This window comes from Aplidium turbinatum, chromosome 17, assembly GCF_918807975.1.
Source record: "Aplidium turbinatum chromosome 17, kaAplTurb1.1, whole genome shotgun sequence".
Classification (NCBI taxonomy): domain Eukaryota; kingdom Metazoa; phylum Chordata; class Ascidiacea; order Aplousobranchia; family Polyclinidae; genus Aplidium; species Aplidium turbinatum.
The window spans coordinates 18,136,919-18,160,460 of NC_137488.1; the positions used below are offsets into that span (position 1 = coordinate 18,136,919).

Consider the following 23,542-nt stretch of genomic DNA (forward strand, 5'->3'; position numbering starts at 1 on the left):
ACTTGGAATGTCGCAAGTCAGCAAAATGAGTTTGACAAGCGATGACCAAGAAAGTCCGACGTGAGCACGCAAATCTTATTTGCTGACTTGGACAATGTAAGTGCTGAATTGAAGCAAGCACTTGCTGAGTTGTCGCATGCCAAGTTGTCCGACTACCGGCGTGGAAACTTGGAACCTTACAAAAAAGTTAACTCTTAAACTAAGATCAATGCAAAGAGTACATCAACGAATTATGATGATTGGCGAGACAATCATGGCGAGACAAAAAACTGTTCAATGGATTTGAAATCACACAAATTAAGGGATATTGTAATAATTATCGAAAAACTAAAATAGTCATGGGCAGGTCATACAGCAAGACATCAGGACAGCAAAATAGATGGCGTATCAAATTAACAACTTGAACACCCTGGAAAATGAAAATCAAACGAGGAAAGCCAAAAATGAGATGAAGAGACGAAATTGACAAAGAAGGTTGGCACAACAAACTGGTACATAAAAACACACGATCCTGGATTGGCAAGAGAAGGCCTTCGCTCAGCAATGGGCTACCATAAGCTAAAAAGGATGATGATGATGAGTGGAATAAAAAGCCACAGCCAGGTAGTTTAACAAACGTTGCATTTGCTGATGGTTCTAAAAACGTTTGTTAAGACAGTCTAAATTTCAGTAATTTGTTCAACAAAATTGGATGTGACACCAGGAGCTGATCCAACAAATAGCCTTAGAGGGAGAGGGGCAATTTCAGCAAAACGCAATGCTGTATAAGTTTACATATACCGCCTGCGAATACACCATAAATAGAGTTACTTATTGTGTTTTATGAAGGCAATCGTCCCAATCATCCCCACCTCTGGTTCTGGACCCGCCACTGTGTGACATCATTCAAAAATTAGTCCATCTGACAAGGCATCATCCTTACCGGGCTGTGTAGTCTTTCAACGTGGCCACGCAATTGTTGACGTCACAGTCTGTCCATCCGAGGAGATAAATTTCCGCCACCACTTTGTGAATGAAATTGTATTGCACCTATAGAAGTGTTCTATTAATTTAGTCAATAAAAAAGATAAATATTAGATCACTATTTTCAAACTTATTTATAGTAGGCTATACTATTGATTGATTGATTGAATCTTTATCCTCGGACTGGAAAAGCTTCTTGCAGAGCTTAATCCTGGCAGTTTCGCATACTTGTGGAGGCTTTGAATCACTGGCGCAGGCCCGGTCACCGAGATTGACATAGTTTCCATTTGAGAGTGAAGTTTTCCATTGTTGCAGTGTTGTTGGTGGAGAATTATTCCATCCATTAGATGCCGCTGAATGGAGAGCAATTCTTAACGTGCGTTGCTCAAGCGCACACCTCGACAGTCGAATCAGCGCCGCTTGATCTTGAAGCTTCTTCGTTTCATAAGTCACGCGCTAACCAACTGAGTTATTGGAACGGACACTGAGCTATCATTAGCTTATGCACATAAGGAAAATAAATGCATTTAAACAAAATACAAAAAATGTGGTAATTTATTGACTAGATTTACTAGAAATCAATCAATAGTTAACTGCTAACTAAAATAAAGCAAAATTTGAAACGAAACAAGATTGAATCTTTATAGACTTCTCATGAACAATACAAGTGAAAACTAAACTTTATTGAAGTTACTTTCACCTTGAAAGTAACCACAATTTTAACATCTTACCAATGTCTGAACCATATTGCAGCGATCCTTTCTCATTTCCATAACAGCTGCATGTACGTCAATAGAGGATTTTGTTTCCATTTCTCTCAGGAGGTGATCAATTGCTATGAAGGTTCCTGTTCTTCCAGCACCAGCGCTGAAAGTACGTATGAGGTTATAACGTAAGCTTCACCCATGTATTTTTTGGGAACACGTAGGCCTATTGTTTGCGTTTGGGGTTCAGGTAGTACTTTTGGGCCCGGGCCTGGAATCATTTCAGGAAGCGGATTTTTTTTCCAGAAGCCTAAGTGTGAAGAAAAACCGCGTTTCCTTTGGAGTTCTACTGTTTTCGTTAGAAGTCTCTTGTTTAGTGGTATGGTTTCTCAAAAGTCTCACTCCACTAACCCAGTGTTTGGAAAAATTTCGAAAGAACGTAGGCTAGCAGTTTTTGCAAAATTGTCTGACAAGTTAAGACTTTTCCTCTTTTTGTAGATTATCTTTTAAAGTAACTGAATACAAAAAGTATCACGTTACTTCACATTTCCACTGAAAAAAATTGTAGTTAGGCCCAACCCTCTCTGCAAAGCCAACCTGCAATGAGTGACGATTGGACCCGAAGTTTCTTCTTTGTATGCCCACAACACGTCACTGTGGAGTCGTATTATGCCTGATGTTGTCATGGGAACACCGTGATCAGGCCACTCCGTGAATTGATATTGCGTCACAATCACTGGTTCAACCTTGATGAAGACATCAATGTCAACGAAAAAAAGCAGTGTTTATGCAGAAGTTTTGTCTGCATTTTTTATCTACGTTTAAAAGTCAGAAACTATGGCTTACTAAGAGAGCGGTTAACAACGCTATAGATGACTTTGTTTTTTTAGATTTTAGATTACAGTAATTTCCAAACTATGAGTCATGACCCAAATATGGGTTGCGAAAAGTAAAAAAATGGGTCGTGCAGGAACGATCAAAATCTGCTGAAATGAGATAAGAAAAAAGGTTACAAAATGATGAAGTGTTGAAATTGTTTCTCTCGGTTGTCCATGTGGTAGGTCACAAGATGTTCACCAATCTCAGAGTTGGGGTGGCACTTAAAAACGTTTGGGCACCACTGCTTTAGAATAACGAACTGGGTGAGCACTGAAGCACATTGCGAACAATCATCATCTTCGTGTTTTTGACGTGTTTGGCTGTCCTGGACACATCTTACATCTTTCTCTTTCTTTGATTTCATTTCCAGCTTTCTCACTACGTAGCTCCCCTTCACAAACTCTTGATTTGCTTTGATTGTGAAGTCAGCAGTTTCCAGAACGGATCCACTGTTGGGCCAGTACTGAGCGCACTTTTTCTGAAAGGTATCAACAACTTTGACAAAAAGTAATAATTAACTGTTTAGACAACTTTCAATGAAAATCTGAATAGCATAGGCTACTTATGATCGTCTATGACAACATACTGTAGATGTACTTTTGAAGAAAAATTAGTAGCCTTCCTCACATCAGAAAACAACTCCCCAGCCATGCAAACAATTCAGTCTTTTTTTGCATTGCTTCAATGTTTGCAGACGTTGGATCAATACAAAACGAACTGATTTGCAGGCAGAGTTTTCATGAACAGCTGTGTGCAAACTGGCGTACCGTAATTCTCAATAGACACTTACAAAGACGTGGTTATCACCACACGGAAATTGCATTGTCATCAAACAGCCTCTTGCAAGCCACTCGTTGTACTTACGTCATGCAGCAACCTATGATGAAGACTTCTTTTGAATCTCAACTTCCGCGTCAGTTTTTACATCTTACGTCATTATTTTTATTACGTCATCATTCAAGAAACTTTCAACTTTCAAAAATTATTGGACAAGTAAAAACTTGAAAAGGAGGTTTATGTGATATCACACCAGATTCGATTTTCCTGTTCATTTTTGTAAAAACGCCACAATCCTCTCTGCGTGAATTGTATGACCAGGTTTAAAATCTTTATTGAATAGCATTCCAGTGTGTAGTCTACTCCAAAATACTTTTATACATTCTCAGACAGCAAATTAGCCGTTTTTTACAGTGATATTTGGAAAAACGTTGATGTTAATGTAAAAAATGTAAAAAAAAAGTTGATTTGCTGTCTGGGTTTATATAACATTGTAGCCCTCACCCTTCCTTTTTCGAATAGCTGAGCAAGCATTACAATAACTCGGCAATTTTCTTGCCATATCATGAGCCAGAAGTGCTCAATAGTGTTGTCCAATGGGCCTTGTGTGGCAATAAAAAGCTTGGGACAATCGTAACTCTGTAAAAAGGAAACTTGGTTTGCAACATTGTAAAAATAATAATAATAATAAACTTTGTTTATTTCACAACAGTTGATTGTAGAATAGCATCATTATTCTGAAAACATAAAAGTAAATGTAAAAAATCTAAGCCAGTAAATGTAAGAAGGGATTTTTTAATCGTTTCTACACGTTGTGATTAAATGCTTTGCTTAAAACACAGTGAGTCGAACAATTTCACGTTCACATAAATCTAGCAACAGTTTACGTTCAGATACGAAGCGTTGATGTAGGTGTTTTCTTCTTCATTTGCAACTTTTAAAATCACCCGAGAATGATCATCTGAAATGTATATGACAATATACAAGCGTTGTTCAAGATAAGTGATTCATTGGTAGCAAATATATCTTGACGCCTGGAAGGCAAAAAAAGATACAATTTATGTCTATTCCAGTAAAATACCTTCTAATACATTAAAGTTGTGTTAGCATGAGCAGGACCAGCAAGCAGTATGATTGTAGAAGTTTTTAAGTTTTTTACAGCGACATTTTTAAACAAAACACATGGCCAAATATCAGGGGCTTGTGTATTAAGGAGGTATGACGAGAGGGGTGGGAAAATAGAAATAAAACTGTTGTTTTTTTCAAAGACTCATTCGCTAACTCAACGTGAAGCTACAGTAAAGTGTGCAATCAAGTTGTTTGTACTAACAATACTGGAGCTTTTCGTTTTTAAATTTCATTTTTCTTTAATGGTAGGTCTGTGAGGAAAGAGTTTTTTTTTCCCAAATGAAACCAAGTTATTCGGAAGGAATTTAACACGAAACTAAAATAAAACATAGAATTGTGAGCAGAAAATTAATATTCTGACATTTCAAAATATTTTTCTTCTTGCAGCCCAGCGTAATGGGGTTATTGGTATCTAAAGAGAATATCCTATCAAAACTAGAGGAAAATTCAATTAAAATAGAAGCATCAAAATTACAGTTCTATCGCATTTTTGTGTTGTAGATATCTTAATATTGTGAATAACATGCCAAAGGTACATTAGAAAGAATAACTTGAGGGAAACAATAACTTGGTATTCTCATATGCCACTTACAAGGTATGATGTTCTTATAGCGATTTAACTTCCGATGTTTCTCCAATTGTCCAATTTGTTTGGAAGGTTCTTTTTCGCCTGTTGGTGCTTCGATTGCCTGATATCAAAAGGCTCATCTTTGAGTTGCGTTTCAACCGAATAACTTTTACTGTCACGACCAATTTTGGATACATTTAGCAGATTTATTTTTATTATGCATTCTTGTATCCTATGGTCGAAAACTTAGTCTGATAAATGGACTAAAAAGTAAGAAAAAGCCGTCATCACGTTCACGTCTACTCCAAGGCCTCGACGTTACCATACTGACGTCCTTTTAAGAGTCGGACAGACGTTGGAAAGACAAGGAATGGTCAAAATTGCAAAACCTGTGCTTACCGCAAACTGGTTGCTTAAGGTTTTGCTGTGAGAATCCATGAGACTGTGATACGTGTTTTGAAAGCATGATAGTAGAATAGCAGTGTCACTTTTTGCTTTCGGCTTGAATTCGATGTTGATGTACGTGTCATTTCCTGAGCCATCTATATAAGACAGAATGGAAAGTTAACAACAAAAATAGTAGGCTTATTATTGCGCACGTTATGAAAGCAACACTTGTCTGGGCCAGACATTTGTGCAGTGTATAAACAACAACACAAGAAAGAAACAAAACAACTTGAAAATAGCAACTTTGCTTTTCTTTTTTAACACAATAACAAGCCAGAGCTGATATCGTCATTGGTTGTCTTTTGGGCCAAGTGGCTATCTGTTAGCCAACCCAGATTAAGATGGTTTTCTATTACACTGAACGATTGCTGAAGAGAAACTGGCGGTTGGTCGTATAGCCCAAGATCTGTATTTCTTCGATTCCGTTTGGTGGTTGAAGGATAGTAATTGTTGTTGACAAGATCTCCTGGTTTCTTCTTGGACGAAGAAAATACCACTTCTCTTATTTAAAACTGGTTTAAAAATTTTTATTCTTGGCAACAGGAGATTTTTGATTTAAGAATTTAGTTCCTAATCATCAACTATTTCTGATGATTCTTTTTCTGCTTCTTCTGAACCTTTATGTTCTTCTCCCACTTTAAGGGTCAGGGGCTCTGCCTAGCAGCACCCTTGAGCAGTGGTGGCGACTCGGTCTAGATGTTTGCGCAGGTGTCGAGCAGCTACTGAATTGACTCGTCGTCCTGTCCACGCGGACCACGCACACCATTTCACGTGTGGAAGATGGCGCAGTTGCAGATAACGTGGTCTGGGGTTTGTTCCTCCTTGTCACACTCACAGATCGCTGATGGAGTCATCTCCCATTTATGCATGTTGGAGTGAAATAGTCCGACGTCAGTGTGAGGGCGGCCGAGCCGCACTACTCATGATTAAGACAGTTAGAAAAAATATTTCGAAATTAGTCGTTTTGTTTCCATTCAAAACTCTTGTTTTGATTTGTCTATTTCAAATCTTTTTTTTGACATGTACACTTGTTATACCCTGAAAACTGAAAAGATTTTCATTTATCGATCAATAGCCAAATCAGTTTCTTTGAATCTGATCTTGTGTTTCTTGTAAAATTTTTAATTGTAGCTGAAGTGCACTTTAGAAGGGTTCTCATTATTGAACTTCACAACGTCCATAAACGACACTAATGAAAAACATCGTTCAAATGAAGAAGTCAGTTACAAACTACTGGGTATCAAACTTAGACAATTGCAGTTTCGTTCAGAGCCGATTGAAGCCAAGCGACATTCATATTTGAAAGGGACTGCAAGAGAACGTTTGTTGTTCTAGATAAGTTCCAGTAAAACGTGAAAGCTTTTCCAACCTAAAAAAACTTGCATTAAACAGATGGCAATTATGTTTGCCGTTGCTATAGAAGATGTTGTGTTTTAAGCCTTCTGACTGATGGTTGTAGACTTGTCGTTTGTGTCTTTAAAGCCGAGGATAAATCCGTTCACTATTCTGGAATAGCGATGTTTACCCACAAGAAGAACCTTACTACTGGACAAGAGCGTAGCCAGCACAAAATTTGCGGGGGCGGGGAAATACGTATTACTGCACATGTCAGTGAGCCCGGCCTGGGGAGTCTCAATCAGCAAGTTTTGAGAAAAAAATACCTAAAAATTGAGCGTTTTAAGAGTATTTTCAGCCTAATACAAGAACAAAACTCTGTCAAATGATGCTGTAACAGAGGTTAATATGCTTATTCAAAATATTTTGCGGGCAAGGGGGCAATTGTACCCTTTGCCTCACTAACTAGCCCCTATGCTACTGGATGGTACTCCATTGCAGTGTATAGCTGCACCTTATCCGTTGCTGGTAGGCTACATGGTGACAAACTTATAAAATATGAAAGGTCAAGGAAAGATATTCGATTAGAGTCCCGAATATTTCTTAGCGTAAAAAAATATTTTCCAGTTGAATCAAAATTAAGAACCGTTGATTGATACTTTGCAAAGTGACCCCATTTGTTTGTGATGGTTCAATCAGATGCGAACTGGCGTTCTTTGTTTTGCCATTTCTTCTGCCAGTGAGCCGATAGAACGTAACATGAATGCTGTGTCTGCAAAAACAATACAACTGTATGTAAAATCAAGTTCGTACTTGTAGGTAGACCAAACCAATAAACAAACAACCAAATAAATTAGCTAAATCTAGCATGTGGCAAGCATATTACAACTATACTGTGTATAATAGCAAATTAATACTTCTCACGTAGGTCTACGCCAACCTTATGAATAGAGTAAAGGATAAGTAAAGGTCACAAAATAAAGTAGTCAGCCGAATGAAATGTATTAATCAGGGAAACAAAAACTGTTGCATATTGTTGGCTAAGGTCACGCACAACGAGTTCTTCCTTAGTAAGTTTTAGTCTACCTTGATTCCGTTGTGTGCGACGCATCTGACCTGATGAGACATGTGTGTTTATGCCGAGTTACCCATAACGCCAGTTGTGATGCTTAGATCTATAATGATAACCTTAAAATAAACTTACCGTTTCATTATTACAATCCCAACAATAACAACAACTACAAGCAGTGCCAACGCAGCAACTGACGCTCCGATTATTATGCCTGAAAACAGTTTTTGTTAACATAAGGAGACGATTCTCTGATATTAGTTCAACTAAATGCTGAACTAATATCAGCTGCATAGTCGAGTGGTGGGAGCTCTGACACGACACTCCAAAGGGCGCCCGTCGACACCGCTCAAACGCACGCGGTTGTATTATTGGCAGGACATTTAAGGGCATGCCTGAAAGTGGACACGAAGATTGGCTGTTTTGCATTTCGGTCCACTTAATCTAAATCTTCCACCACCGGCCAAAAGAATGGATACAATAAAAAACTAACAAAGTGTTGGAAAATGGGACTGTGAATTAGGGTGGAGTGAAAAAAGAAAATTTTGATTTTTGCTCTGTAATAGCGATTAAAAGTTGTAGTGTGGCTTGACTATTAAGCTTTGAAAATTTCAGCGTTTTAAAATAAAGTTTTCGTCTGCCGCAAGCAAGTTCAAGATTACAAGGGATGTGCTGATTAAATATCACAATTTGCTTCAGATTTTTTTCCGCAACAAAACCATCGCATGTGACGTCATAGAGGATATTTCTTACGATTCAATTAGTCCATTTAAGCAACATAATCGGAAATATGCAATTCAATCAATCAATCAATCAATGTTTTATTTGTCAGTAACAGGAACATAGGTACATGTTTGAAATATGCAATATACACAGTACAAAAGTTACACAGGTTCCCATACCGACAGGGAGACAACGAGACGACCATACGGTCTACTAGTCAATTGCCACCCTACGGAAATTACGATTTTGCCATTTAAAATAAGCTTACAAGAGAAAAATAATAATTGAAACGTTCCCGCGCTTCAATAACAGCATACGCACAAAAAAAACAAAACATATTGATGATAACGTAGGCCAAAACACCAAATTCCATGAAGCAAGCAGAGAATAATAAAGTTTTCGAAGCAACTGACAAGTTGGTTTCCATAACATATCACTTACGATGCACTGTAGCTTTGTAAAATTAACGTTTTGATCTCTTTTTTGAAACAATGAAATGATAAGTTTTTTAGCCTACTTGGAACCTCTGACCAGAGCATTGGTCCCAATACCTGCATGGACTTCTTGCCAAATTCTGTGTTTGATCTGTTTATAAAATAATTGTTGCCTGTTTGATATCTTGTGTTATGCTGATGAATAGATGAAGCATTTGTAAATAAATCACAATACGTAGACGGATACTCATTCATATGAACTTTGTACATATGTTTTTTTATTTCAATGTTATGTATGTCTTTTAGTTTCAAGATGTTCATTTTGAAAAATAAAAAATTAGTGTGAGCATAGTAATTTTGTTTCGTAATTATTCTTATAACCTTTTTTTGTAATTTTATTAATGGATCCAGTGCACTGTCACAGGCCTTTCCCCAGCTTGAAATACAATATTGCAAATGACAGTAAATCAAAGCGTGATACACATCTTTTAAAGTGTCTGTGTTGACATAATTTCTGAGTTTAAGCAACGCCCATGAACCTTTTGCTACTTTTCCGCAAATTTTATCTATGTGATATTTCCATGTTAATTTGTTATCTATGTAAACGCCAAGGTATTTTATTTGATCTTTTTGTTGAATGCTTGTGTTACCAATGTTAATGTTAAAATTTTTTATGTGTTTTTTATTTGTTATTAGCATGTATTCAGTTTTTGAGAAATTTAATGATAATCTATTAAGCTTCAACCAGTTGTAAACTTTTTGCATTTCGGCATTCACATTGTTCTGCAAATTTATTTCACATTTGTCGCTCATCATAAGATTGGTGTCGTCAGCAAATAGTTTAACATTCATGTTTGTTGAATTTCTGTATTGAACAGTTTCTGTATGAGAATAGTGTGATCAACTGTGTCGAAGGCTTTAGCTAAATCAAGAAATACAGAGCAAGTTGTATCTTTATTATCTAGGTTAGTTAAGATGTTATCACAAACGTTTGACACAGCTAACGAAGTGGAATATTGAGGTCTAAATCCATACTGATGTGGTGTGATCAGGTCTTTTTTTGTTAGATAATTGTACATTTGTTCATACAGGCATTTTTCGAATATTTTGGTGAAGGGGGACAATAGTGATATGGGCCTATAGTTGGAACAATTTTTCCTGGAGCCACTTTTGAAGATTGGGGTAACTTGAGCGACCTTTAGTACATCAGGATATACACCTTTATCGATACACTCATTGAATAAGTTGGTGAGGAAAGGGGCGATTATTGGTGAGGATAGTTTGACAAATCTTATAGGTATTCCATCATGTCCCGTACTTTTAGAGACAGAAAGATTATTAAGATGTTTTAATACTTCTTCTTGATTGACAGGTTTTAGGAAAAAGGAGAATGGGACACTTTGCAATTTCAATAATGAGCCAGGAGACGGTAGAGGGATTTTAGATGCCATAGAAGGACCAATTTCTGTGAAATAATCATTAAAACAGTTACTTATTTGTGCAGGGTCAGATATTTTTTCATTGTCAGTGCTAATTATTTCTTCTGGTATGTGAGCTGTGTGCTTATGTTTGTACTTGATGATGTCATTTATGGTTTTCCATATTTTTCCAGTGTTGTGCTTGCTTTGCGTAATAAGAAAACTGTAATGCATTTTTTTTGCTTGCTCTTTGGTATGAGTAAGTACATTTCTGTACTTTTTGTATGTTGCTTGGGCAGAAGTGTTTGTTGGGTCTTTTATTTTTAAGTGATATAGTCTGTTTTTAGTTTTGATGGAGTTCAAAATTCCTTTTGTTAGCCATGGTTTGGTCTTGAGTTTTCTTTCTCTTCGAGACAACAATCGTAAAGGTGCATGCTTGTTTAAAGTGTCATTAAAAGTGTCGATGAAATGATTAAATTTACTATGAACTGAATCATTCCTTTCTGTGTATTGGTTGGTCAAGCTATTTTCCAGATCACAAACGAATTCATCAGCAACAAAGTTTTTCATGTTCCTTACTTTTTGTGTATATTTTTTTTGTTTTGGTTTTACAGAGTTTATCACAACTACAATAGGAAAGTGGTCAGAAACATCGTGAATAAGAACATGGCATTGAATTTTATTTGATTGGTCGTTGCTGTATACATGATCGATTAAAGTTGAACTTGTGGAAGTTACACGGGTTGGGGATTGTACTAATTGATTGCAGCCTAAAGAGAGAAACGCATCACAGTAATTTTTTACAGCAGAATTTTTTGACTTTGCTAACATATCAATATTAAAATCACCACAAATGTAATATTGTTTTTTGAAATTATTTAACGAATCAATGCACTCACAGAATTTGGTTTGAAACTCAATTAACTTATTTTTGGGATGCCTGTATACTACACCAACTGTGCACTGTCTATTGTTTGATAAAGTAATATCCACCCAGAGATCTTCACATTCCTGTAAGTTTAGACTTAAATTATTAATTTGATTATACTTTATTGAACTGCTTACGTATAGCCCGACACCACCTGCTTGTATTTTAGCATCAGTTTGTTTGTTATTAAAGTGGACAAAATTATAGCCTTGCAAGCTAACAAAATGCAATCGATTTTCATTCAGCCAGGTTTCTGACACAGCAATAAGGTCCGGTGCTTCTTGCATTTCGACAAGCAGTGATTCTAATTTTTCAAAGTTGCCAACTAGGCTTCTCATGTTTACATGTAAAATCGATAGCTGGTTCCTATTAATATTGTTAGTTAAAGAGAAGGAGTTTTTTGAATAAAAATTTTTACAATCCGCAGACATTGCCACAAACAAAGTATGACCAACAGATGAATACAAAACCAATAACGCAGGACACGAAAGATTACAAAATGACTTTGCAACAAAACAGATTAAAAGCAAAATCACCGACACCTGCATTTATAACTTGTAGTCAGGATAATCAAAGAATTCACTTATGTGTGACGAAATAGGACGGTGTCTAACAAGCACCGAAAAAGAACAAATAACAAGTCTGGTTTAAGTGGTGTAAGAAACACTTTAGAAAATGAACAAAACACTATTATTGCGTTATAAAATATTTAATTTAGCAAGGATTTTGGAAATTGACTAAGTAATAATTTTAATTTGAAACTAAGAACTAAATTAAATTACGGTACTTTAGTTGATGAAAGGTAACTCAGGGCAAAATTCCGTCAAGCAGTGATATAGAATCAAATGAATTGTGTTAAAATGACCTGATTAAAATATGCAGCTTAAAAAGAGAATTAAGACTGGCGAGGATAATGGATATACTTACGTAGACGTAGCCTAAGTTAGTCGGTTTATGATAACGATCAATGTCGGAATACGAAATGTAAAATACAGTACGAGAAAAAAAATACGAGTTCGGAAAGTGAAGATTTCAAAAATATTATTATTACGTCACAAAGGATGAAACTTAGGGGAAAAATATTAGTCAGTCTTGACCTAGCTGAATCTGATTACTGTACTTCAAAATTGTGTAGAACTACAAATTAATAGAATAACAAACTTAAAAAGCAATTCAATTCAAAAGCAAAGCAATTCTTAAAAAGGGCCTGAAAAAGCCATTGCAGCGGTTTGTATGTCTGTTGCATTTTAATGAATTACCACTGAGACACTTGATGCATTATCTTGATGGAGTTACATCTGGTCCACTAAGTTTTTCTGGCTCCATTGGTAAAAAACTTGAAGACTGTGACAGTTTACCAGTCACAGAGTTTGAGGCTGTTGATATTCAACTGCCTTCAATTGACGTGAGCTTAAGCACAGACCAGCAGTAGCCTACTGTACTTGTATGGCATCTGTAAAGCAATTAGCTCAGGGCGTTGTGATGCCAAGCTTGCCTTGTTTTCAAAATATGTTTTCAAAACATATAAAACTGGGGATATTTTTTCACATTGCTTTATAAATCATCTACCTATAAGAGTTATAATAGTGTGTAGGACAGCAGCCCACGTCTCCAGTATGATGAGAAGTAACTTCTCTTCATGGGCTATACTTTTTCACGAAAGCAGTGATAGTCTCTGAATTAGTCTATTAATTATATTACCTGTAAACTTTGTTGGGAACAAGAGGATAATTCCTCGCTTGGTAGACTGATTCACTCTTTGTCGCGCTTCCTTTCGGCGATGATGACGTTCTGTTAGACTCCCCAGTGACGTCACAGCTTGTGTTTTGTCCGTTCCCAAGACCAAACGTTTTTGGTTGAGCTTGTTTATCACTGCAATCGTGAAGCATAGTTTGTGAGTTGTTTATTAATTGCATAATTAAACGACTAGAATCAACACACTATTCAATTATTTTTCCATGCACACCATCTTGTGCATGTGGCTCAGATTTTCAGACTGCATACCACATTGTCTACCAATATCCTGTAACCGACCCCTGGGTAGATATGTGGACCTAACAACGCTCGATAAACACACTATTTTTTATTTTTTTCATTGAAAAGATGCTAAAGCCATAGAAAGGATCAGGCACTAAGGCACTTCCTCTATGGGCAATCATAAATCTAAAACTTCAACGAATCATTAAATGATATAAAACTGTAAAGTTTTTGCTTGAAGTCGATAAACACACAATTCATTTGCTGCCATGCCTGTACTTAACAACGTGACATGCGCAAGAAGAAGACATTCGCCTTTAACCATTGCTTCATCTTTATTATAACTTTCAATAGTTTAGAAGAATTTCTTGGACTCCACTTTCAAAAACTAGGCGATGTTTAAAAATGCGCCCTGTCAATATTTTGCAGTTTGATAATAATGACGTTAAGTTTGCTGGTTTCTTATAACAGTAGTTTCATAATAATAAAGCAGAATAATAAGATTTCATATCACCTTTACATACCGTATTATATCGGTAGCATCAAACTAAGAGTGCTTGTTTGAAAAAAAAAAAAACGTTTTACACTTAGATCTTACTCACAAAAACACAGTTCACTCACTGCTTTACTGCTAATGCCAAGTAAGGGGCTCCATTGAAAGAGTTAGAGAATCTCAAGTTATCGAGGAAGGCTTGCGTAGGTGGCTGAAGTTGCTGTTTTGTCACTTGCTCAGTTGTGTACTGCGCAACGAGGAAATAGCAACTGCAATACAATATTTAGAAAATCTTTATTTTAACAGCATGATATATTTAGATCCACCTGTGTACATCCTTCAATATTGTTCTGATCTCTTATGAAATTGACCAAAGTAATACATTTTAGATAAGGGGTGTCCAAATTGTGGCCGTAGAAAAACTTCCCAGGCGAGGTTACTATCATCTCAAGGCTAAATCAAAATTCAAAGACAAAATTATTGAAATTATAAAGAGACTTGACAATGATCATATTCAGCAAAATGCTGCCAGTGCCCGTTAAATTTGTAAGTTTGTAACACAACAAAGTACTTTTTATCTATCAAAGCTCTACCTTTGCTATTACTAATTTACTGGTGTGTGTGTGTGTGTTTTTTTGACTTGGAAATCACCTTCTAGAAGCTGTTACGAAATTACCTAGCTATCATTACGAAGTACCTTAAGTACAGTAGTTACATATTTATAACTCTCGTTATTGCAAGTTCTTTAATTCGGTTGGTCATGCAAAAAAACTACACTGAGAATATTGTCTGACGTTTAGGATCAAGCATGAGACTATATTTACCTATTAATATAAGGTTGAAATATCTATTAGGAAATACCGGTCACCTTATAGGTCCGTTGTCTTCGCAAGATGACGTAAATGTGACGTTGGCTGACGTATCAGACGATCCGTTCAAGATGGGAAGCAAAAAAGTCGATGGTTCTTTAAAAGTATTTTAAAATGAACATTTTTGACATGTAACTTATTTATATCCGATAAGTCTATGTTTTACTACAATAATTTCTAAAAACAATATTTGATTATTTTATTACCGTGCATTACAATTATTAGATCAGCTTTGGAGCATACTTTTTCTTTATTAATATTAAACTATTACAGATTTACGTGATGAGCTGAAAACAGTAAAGATTTCTATTATTCAAATGTAACTTATATACTTTATAACACCCCTAAAATTCAGGACCTTGAGGCACATCTTGTAGGGCACCTATTGAGAATACAACATAGAAAGTCGCGCAAGAAATTATACATCATTGAGTTTCAGAATAAGTCTTGGCACAAAATCGAGTTGCTTCTTAATTTCACACCAGATGGTTGTACTTGATTGAGAAATGCACCCAATCTATAAATCAGCCAAATATCTTGAAATTAACAACTCTCGAGCAAACTCTGTTTCAACAACAATAAGTTGAGACCCTTTTTTATATAATATGTTAAATTGATTTTTTAAATTCTATTGCGTTTATGTATTTTATTGTTTACTTTAACATCTAACACCTCACCATTGTTTACTGTGAATGAATGCAATCTCTTTTCTTTATCCATGTCACTGCTTGCCCAGCATGAAATGTTGCGTATTCCAAGACACACTTCCTCATCCACCATCTTTAATTTTGCTTCAACAACATTTCCAGTCACAGAAGTTTCAAGATAGAATGGAGAGTCGGTTGAATTTGATATTATTTCATCAGATTGGTTAAATTTGATGTTTGTAATCTTCCAAGTTACTGTCGGTATTGGGTATCCCTCCACTTTACAAGCCAAGACGAAACTGTTGCTGAAGATATCTGATGAAGGTTCAGCCTCAGCTAGACGAGGTGAAACTGTAATCACAATTGCACCAATGAATTATCTTCAATGTGCATAGTGAAGTTTTATCTTTGTACTGAATTAATAAAATCCAACCAATAATTCACATCATCTAGTTGCTTGCTCTAACGTTGCTACAACGTCTCTATAATAGAATACTGAAAAGTTTGGGTGTTCATCAGGACAATTATCGTTTCTAGCACTAGTTGCAACGTTCATCTGATGAAATTGAAAATAAAAGTAACAACAAACAAGATGGTTTATTGCTTTAATGACGTTTCCCGCACCATGACAATGCGCATCCTCAGAGCGAATAACATACAAAGTAAAAATTTCACAAGGTGATATACTTTTACTTTCAATTTTATCAAATAAACGTTGCAACTAGTGCTAGAAACGTCTCTATGATAGTTATTACTGCAGCCAATTGATAATTTATGTTCATGTTCTGGCATCATTTCTACTCAAGTATTTACCGGAAAAATTACCCATTTATTACTTATCGTTCGTGTAATGTTTCGTATAAAATGTGAATCAATCATCACAAATGACGAGCAAGCCCACTTTCGTATTCAGTGTGTTAACTATTACAACTTTATAAATTCACAAAGTCATGTTTAATGTTAAAAAGGTAGAAAATTCTGCGTTTTTTGTTGCTTGCACAAAAGTAACAGATTAATACTTTCATGGCATAATGTTGTTTTCTTTTAATAGGTCAGTAAAGGTTCGCCATAAGACGCACAAGCTTCCATTAAAGCTGTGTGGTGTTGTAGTGGTGTGTGGTGGTGTGTGGCTTACAAGCTGTGTGGTGTTGTATTTCGTTTTCTTTGTGTGTTTGTATCCTATGGACCAATTCTACTTGTGTCTGAAACAAAACCCAAATAATAATAATAATAAACTTTTATACTACTTTGCTAAAGTTCAAAAAATAAGTTTTTTCGGAAAACTTTGTCTCCATTTTTTTACTCCGAAATGAAGCAAACACAGGAAAGAATTGACAAATATGAGATTGCAATTTAAGACGTTCTGCATCAAAGAATTTTACTCACACAATTCGCAATGACGACCTCTGTAGCCTTCTTTGCATTGGCAAGAATACGAACAACCGACATCGGTGCAATTGCCATTGTTCCCACAAGGTGAGCTATCACAAGGCTTCCCTGAAACTGATGCAGGGCTATTAAAGTTAGTGTTTGGTTATTTTATTTTACAAACGTATTATGCAAGATGTTTGAAAATACAATCCACTCAATGTCGACAAAACGTAGCTTTAAAGCGGTGCTTTCGAGATAGCCCATGTAACAAAGCATGTTCGCACATGTATTGTCTAGTTTAGTTTTTGATTTGATGTAGTTCGGAAATTCCTGTTGTGACGCCCCTGGTGTGTTATTTCAAAACTGCAAAGGGCTCATTATTTAATTCGTCCTCTTTCTGAGATGTGAAGATTTCTTTACGGTGAAATGCTCTGCTCAAGTAGGTTTAAACTTTTGCTAACTGTCAAATTGTTTTGAGTTAAAATTATGACTTTTACCGATAATTGACGTACTATCTCAGTTTGATGCGCCGTGACGCAATAACAAAACCAAAGCATGACATGATATAAGTTTACTTCTTTTCCAAACAACAGTTTACATTTTTACAAGTTAGAAAAGATATCGACGATCGTTACCAGGGCCGGATTCAGAAAAAGAAATGCCCTAGGCTATTTTCTTTTTGAAGCCCTGACCTTAACAGCCTAGGGACGAGTATTTCACACAAACAACCACCGATCCCAGAGTGAATTAGTCATGGAGAAACATGCACGTAAGTGTTAACATTAACCATTTGAAGATAACCAAAGTTTATTGTTACATTGTAAACCTTTTGTGAAGTATTACTGTAACATAGGAAACGTTAGTCAAACAAATTAATTCTAAGTTACTTTATTGTTAATGTTATGTTCTTTAAAGAAATATTGAACTTACAAATTTTATATTGCCTATATGAAAAATGCTAATACGTAACATGATGGCCTACTATTTTTAGGCATCAATGCGTTATGAAGTAAACTGAGCGGTAATCTTATTGCGTTTTTAGTTTTGATTCTTGCTACTTTATTCATATCGTCAGTATGTTTTTGTGTTATGCCATTTGTTGCTGAACAGGTTGCGTTTACCTGTTTCAGCCCCCTTGATAAAGTCAGTCGAGTTGACTGACGAAACGTCAGTAATAAAAGCTAGGTATCATCCTTAACATCAGGATGTAACCTAGTAGCCTATAGTCACCAGAAGAACGCAAGTCACTTTATTTGTGATGAATAAGTTATATCTACAACCTACATGTAAGCTACTTGATAATAACAGTGTTCACATAGCTCGCAAAATCATCTAAATTCTTATCACAATTTGTTTGCCTCAGTTTGTCACTTTCAATGCACAGAATACTTAGTGCAGATAATCTGTTTTCACAAGGCTCCAAAGCTTCATCTCTGATACTGGCCCCAACCCAACTAGAATAATTCTGCCAAGGAACACCTGAGTGCGGCCGAATCGCCTGCACACTGGCGCCGTCAAATAGTTTCGCTCCAATATGCACAAATGGAGAATGGCACCATCCGCGACCTGTGGTGCGGCAAGGAGAAAGATATCGTAAACCACACCACTTGCAACTATCCTATTTATCATGCGCCAAATTGTGTGCGTGAGCTGCACAAACTGGATGACCAATCAATACAATGGCTGCTTGAAACCTCTCAAACATCTAGCCCGAGTCACTGCTACTACTCAACGGTGGTGAAACTGATAGGCAAAGCCCTTCTACTCTTGGAGCGGTAAAGAATGAAATATTTCAAACGAAAAAGTAGTTCTCAATTTATTTTTACTTCTTTTAAGTCTTGAAAAGAATCTCTTTCTTGAGCAGCTGATAGATGGTTGATTCTACATTAGGGAAGACTATCTGAATTGCTTTGCTTGGGTATAATTTGATAAAGGTCGGTTTAGTCTATGAGACAAAACGTGCTCTTCTTTAGACCTATAATTTTGTCTCATGTAGGCTATACAACGTGGTAATTTGTCCAAAACAAGTGGAGGACGAAAAGAATGCAAACACTAACAGTTTGTTAAAAATCGGCATATAATTTCCTTAATGAAGATTAACAATCAAGCCATTTGCAAATTATCAGTTAAAAATATAACCTTAATTAACCTGTGTTATATTTTCTTTCCATAAAAAAAATAAACACATTAGAAATTTAATTTGCATTAAGCTACGACCTGTTTATGAATAGGCTATCTACTTTATTAGAACTGGTTGCCAAAAATTTTTACATTATAAGTCTACAAGGTGAAAATTTCTACAAATATATCGATAACGTATTTAAATATACGTGGTAACATCTAAGATTTTGAGGCCCCTAAATCTTGAGGTCCTATAGGCTTTAGGCTTATAGTCTAATGGTAAATCCGGCATTAATCGTTAAGTTTCAATTGTAATCAACATAAAACTTTTACCTAGTTTTTCACATGCATAGCCATTGGCGTTTCCATTGTAGTTTATAAAATATAAAACTTTATTGTTATTTGATCCTTGGAGCGCAAATGTCGTTAAAACAACTTTGTCACTGCGTGTTGTTTCTTTCGGCCAATCTGATCTCCATCGAGGATAATGATGGGTGTTTGTAGTCGTTGGTATCAAAGTGCTGTCCATCCATCTCGGTATTCCGTTAGCTTCCCACTCACCCCCGATGAAAAGCAGATGGTTCTTTAACAAATTCATATGTTTATATTGTAAGAAACGTACAAAACGAAATAACATTTACAAAACAGGTGATGTTATTTTCTGTACAAAAGTAACCTTTCCAACAAGAGGTTGTTAAAATGTGACGTCGCTTTTGGCCCCTTGGAGATAATCATTTCTGTATACTCACTCACACCTCCATGCTGGCAATTTTAAATGCCATCACATAGACTGGAAATGCAGCACCCCCAGCACTGCTATCACACGCCTGGTTGAGCATCCAACAACAAGTTTGGCCATTTATAAAACCCTAAATCAGGGGTCACCAACCTTTTTTGCATGCGGGCCACTTTGGCACTAAGGAGAGCTGTGGCGGGCCGCACTAATAAAATGTTAGGTAGGTTGACGCTTATGCTAGAAAAGAACGCATTTCGTACCCAGTATCCAGCGTTACATGTTGTTCATACTTATGTTAGAATACCGCAGCAACAAAATTACTCGAACAACGCTACTGCCAGGCCAAGCTCCTTTTACAACACTTTTGCTTTTTTAACAATGCCTAATAAACGAAGCCACTTGTCTTGTGCACTTATAGCGTGGCGAGCGGTTTCATCAGAATATTCATCGCCAAGCAAGAGTGGAGCTGTTACTTCGCTTCGCAAAAGATATCTTGCAATTAACAGTTTCAGTAAACAAGGAAATGTTTGACACATCGCAATACAGGCAACAATAGTGACCTGCAAACATATCAGCGAAAAATAGGCTCCAATAACAAGGAGAAGGAAACCAGGCACCATGAAACAAACGCTTGTGGAAATCACCAAAAAATCGTAATTCTATTGTAATTCATGAACAGTCTTCCCTCTAAAAAAGCAATGAGTTGGTTTTTCATCCTTTTTGTGAGAGTCTATAAAACCGTCTTTCTTTTATTATTGACAACTCTCACTTACGGTGCTTATCAGCATGGCAAGAATTGTTGATTAACAACATTTTGCAGTACTTGCTTCGGCAGAACATATACTAAAATTGGAACGATACAGAGAAGATTAGCATGGCCCTGCGCAAAGATGACACGCAAAATCGTGAAGCGTTCCATATTTCTTAAAAAAAAAAACGTTTTGCGGTACTAAGCTAAATATTTTCATAATACAATCAGAAAAAGTCTTTAAATTTATATGTAATATTTTGCCAATTTATTATAAATTGAGTTGGCACACCGACCTATTTTGCCAACAAAAACTTGCATAAAGGGCATACTGCTCGTGAAACACAATAACGGTGAAACGCACACTAGTGTTTACATGACATTTGCAAACTTAAAATAAGCAACCTTATGCTCACAGACAATTTCGAAATTCAAAAACAGACGTTTTATTCAACCACTGGGACAGTGTGGCTGGACATTGCATTATAATAACTTTAAGCAACCCCCACCTAGAACTATAATCTGATTGGTCGGTCGGTGGAATCGTATGCAAAGCGAAAATATGCTTCCCGGAAAATATTTTTTGCCTTCGTGCTTTTTAACTCCTCAAGAAAAGTATTTTTTGTTATACTTGTACGCTGATACCTTCCGCGGGCCGCAGCGATACAGCGTAGCGGTCGCATGCGGCCCGCGGGCCGCCATTTGGTGACCCCTGCCCTAAATATAAGTTCCTAATAATACTAAATTTCACTATTTAGGGCAACAAAGCTCAAAACCAAAATACAAAGTGAGCTCGTCAAGCTTAGACTGGAACTTTCATTAAGCCGACTCGAATCGCTGTATAGCTTCATTGCAAAGAACTCTACAAAGGATTTCTTATTTCAATTGTTCCAACTGATCAGCTGCTAACCGAGCAGTGAGAGCACTAGAACAATGTTTGAAAGGACTTTTGCTAGTCACTCATCGAAGACAGGCAGTTGTGTCCTTTGCAAGACACTTAATGACATGCTTGAAGATGGACACAAAGATTGGCTTCTTTGCATTTCAGACACTAAACTTAAACATATACAGAGATGGGCGTGATCTTGATCTTGAAGATCACAAGTGATCTTGAAGATCACAAGTGATCTTGAAGATCACAAGTGATCTTGAAGATCAAGATCGTGATCTTGATCTTGATCTTCAAGATCACTTTTTTTTGGTTATCTTGATCTTGATCTAAGATCACTTTTTTTTGTGTGATCTTGATCTTGAAGAACAATAAGATCAAGATCACTTTAAAATTGAATTTTACTTCCTAAATAAAGACAATTTTTTAGAACTCGTACTGTACAAAGCAGTTAGTGGCAACTACTAACATTAAGCCACTGTTAATATAATATGTGTCCAACAAAAGACGATAGTCTCCGTCTAATCTGGTCAGTGTTGGCATTTCAAAATTGAAAAAGTTTTCTGTGTTGGTCATAATAAAGAAGTCAACTTCCGTGTAGTTTATGTTGACGCATAATAAAAAATGATTTAATTTTGTTCACAATTTCCATGTGTGAATTTTAAAGAAATGTTTTCTTTCTTTGACTCAATTTTAGATGTTTCAAAACTCTCGAATGGCGGCGTTAAAAAATCTGGACTCTAGGACGCCGACTTTGGTCATGTAAAGTGGTGTATTGCAGCAAATCAACCAGACCAAGACTTGTTTAAGGTCTGAGTATGGAGCGGTTTGTCTGACCTCAGGCCTCTGAACTTTTTTGATAGCAGACAACAGCATCAAGGTTGCCAGATAAGTAAATGGTGCAATAAACATTGACATAATACAGTGAAAGCTGCTTAGTAACACGAATAAAAACTCCCACGAACCAGACAAAAATTTGGTAAAAAATGATGCAGTTCAAAGTTTATTTTTATTTATTTATTATAAATAAAACGTATAAAACTAATTGCAAATTTTGCGACTTTTTTAGAACTACTGTAATTAACCTCGGCCTTGGGTGTGACGTTGCGATTCTACGCAAACTACATCAACAATTGATAGGCCTAATAGCAACAGTCACTAACTTATCACAATTCTTAGGCCAGCGATCGAGTAGTTAAAAGTAAAAGTTAGCAATACCAACTATATACCTTTACCCAGGTTGCTTATAGTAATTATTTTTTGCAACATCACTGATCAAAAACTTCATTTTTTTTTCAAGTACACAAAAAGTGATCTTGAAAGTGATCTTGATCTTCAAGATCACGATCTTGATCTTGATCTTCAAGATCACATAGTTTAGTGATCTTGATCTTGATCTTCAAGATCACCTATTCTTGGTGATCTTGATCTTGATCTTCAAGATCACCAATACTGGTGATCTTGCCCATCTCTGAACATATACCAACCGAGCACTAGCTTGAATGCGAAGAGCTAACTTGGTTTACAATATCTTGCAATGTGCAAGCAAATGCGATACAAATTCAAATGTATGCATGTGACAGGACAATGTGCCCAAATAATTTGTTATAATATAGTTATTTACTTGCAATTATTATAATTTTATACTTACAAGACTTCCATCATACTCTTCGACCAACAATTTCTTAAACTCTTCTTGTTGTGCATGATTTTTTATCATTGCTAAGCTGGAACTGCGCCTCAAGCAATCCTGGCTTGCAGCATCGTAAGTAACTGCAAGGGGAGGTACATTTGATCGGATATAGTATTCACATGATCCTGATGACGATAGAGGAAGACGAAACTTAGCTGAGAGAGAAATGTTATGAGTACAAATTGCATTTTACAACGTTCATAAAATTTAATAAAAAATATCATTTGATGTTACAAATTTTCAATCAACAGCTGGTGTAGAGTGTTTACTTAAGAAGTTTTTATTTTGATTAGAGCTCATTTATTTAGTTACGACTATGCAACTTTGTGACACTTCATTTACAACAGGGGTGTAACAACTGTGGTCTGCGGGCCAAATGTGGCCCGCAAGCTTAAACTTTTTAGCCCGCGGAAAGGTCCGGAGAATGTGTGGCCCGCTAAACGATTTTCATTTATGTCTCAAGTTTGCAAGATTTAGTAAGCTTTGTTTTTTGTTTGGCAACCTGACAAGTTCAACCAGTGTGAAATCAAGTAAACAAATCTTTACCTATATCTCTTGTAGTTACATCTTTTAATTGCAGTCACATTTCATCTGTGGTAGCTTAATTTTATTCACTCGCACGACG

General features: G+C 36.2%; 3 protein-coding genes and 1 non-coding gene across 4 annotated transcripts in view; 1 reads left to right on the forward strand and 3 right to left on the reverse strand.

The window, feature by feature from the left end:
* LOC145786275 (uncharacterized) overlaps positions 1–23,542 on the reverse strand; it is a 107,283-nt gene that overhangs the window by 62,716 nt on the left and 21,025 nt on the right. The gene's annotated exons all lie outside the window — the stretch shown is intronic.
* Positions 1–23,542, reverse strand: part of LOC145786810 (uncharacterized) — a 77,015-nt gene that overhangs the window by 36,714 nt on the left and 16,759 nt on the right. The window lies entirely within an intron of this gene.
* Positions 76–8,013, reverse strand: LOC145786813 (receptor-type tyrosine-protein phosphatase alpha-like). The gene is made up of 11 exons (XM_082598553.1): positions 8,006–8,013; positions 7,461–7,573; positions 5,419–5,561; positions 5,044–5,140; positions 4,211–4,284; positions 3,828–3,962; positions 2,887–3,024; positions 2,265–2,413; positions 1,695–1,830; positions 923–1,029; positions 76–175 (listed from the first exon to the last, which is right to left on the reverse strand). Exons 1-11 carry the CDS (start codon positions 8,011–8,013, stop codon positions 76–78), a joined length of 1,200 nt encoding a protein of 399 aa, XP_082454679.1.
* LOC145787016 (U6 spliceosomal RNA) lies at positions 20,407–20,512 on the forward strand. Its single transcript, XR_014291344.1, has one exon. It is a non-coding gene; the product is annotated as a U6 spliceosomal RNA (small nuclear RNA).

Excerpts from the sequence above, each read along its gene's own strand:
- LOC145786813 (XM_082598553.1), bottom strand. Across the intron at positions 2,414-2,886 it reads AATCAAAGAAAGAGAAAGAT|GTTGAACCAGTGATTGTGAC; the intron begins GTAAGATGTGTC and ends GTCTTCATCAAG. Across the intron at positions 176-922 it reads TTGAAAGACTACACAGCCCG|GTTCCAAGTTTCCACGCCGG; the intron begins GTAAGGATGATG and ends CTTTTTTGTAAG.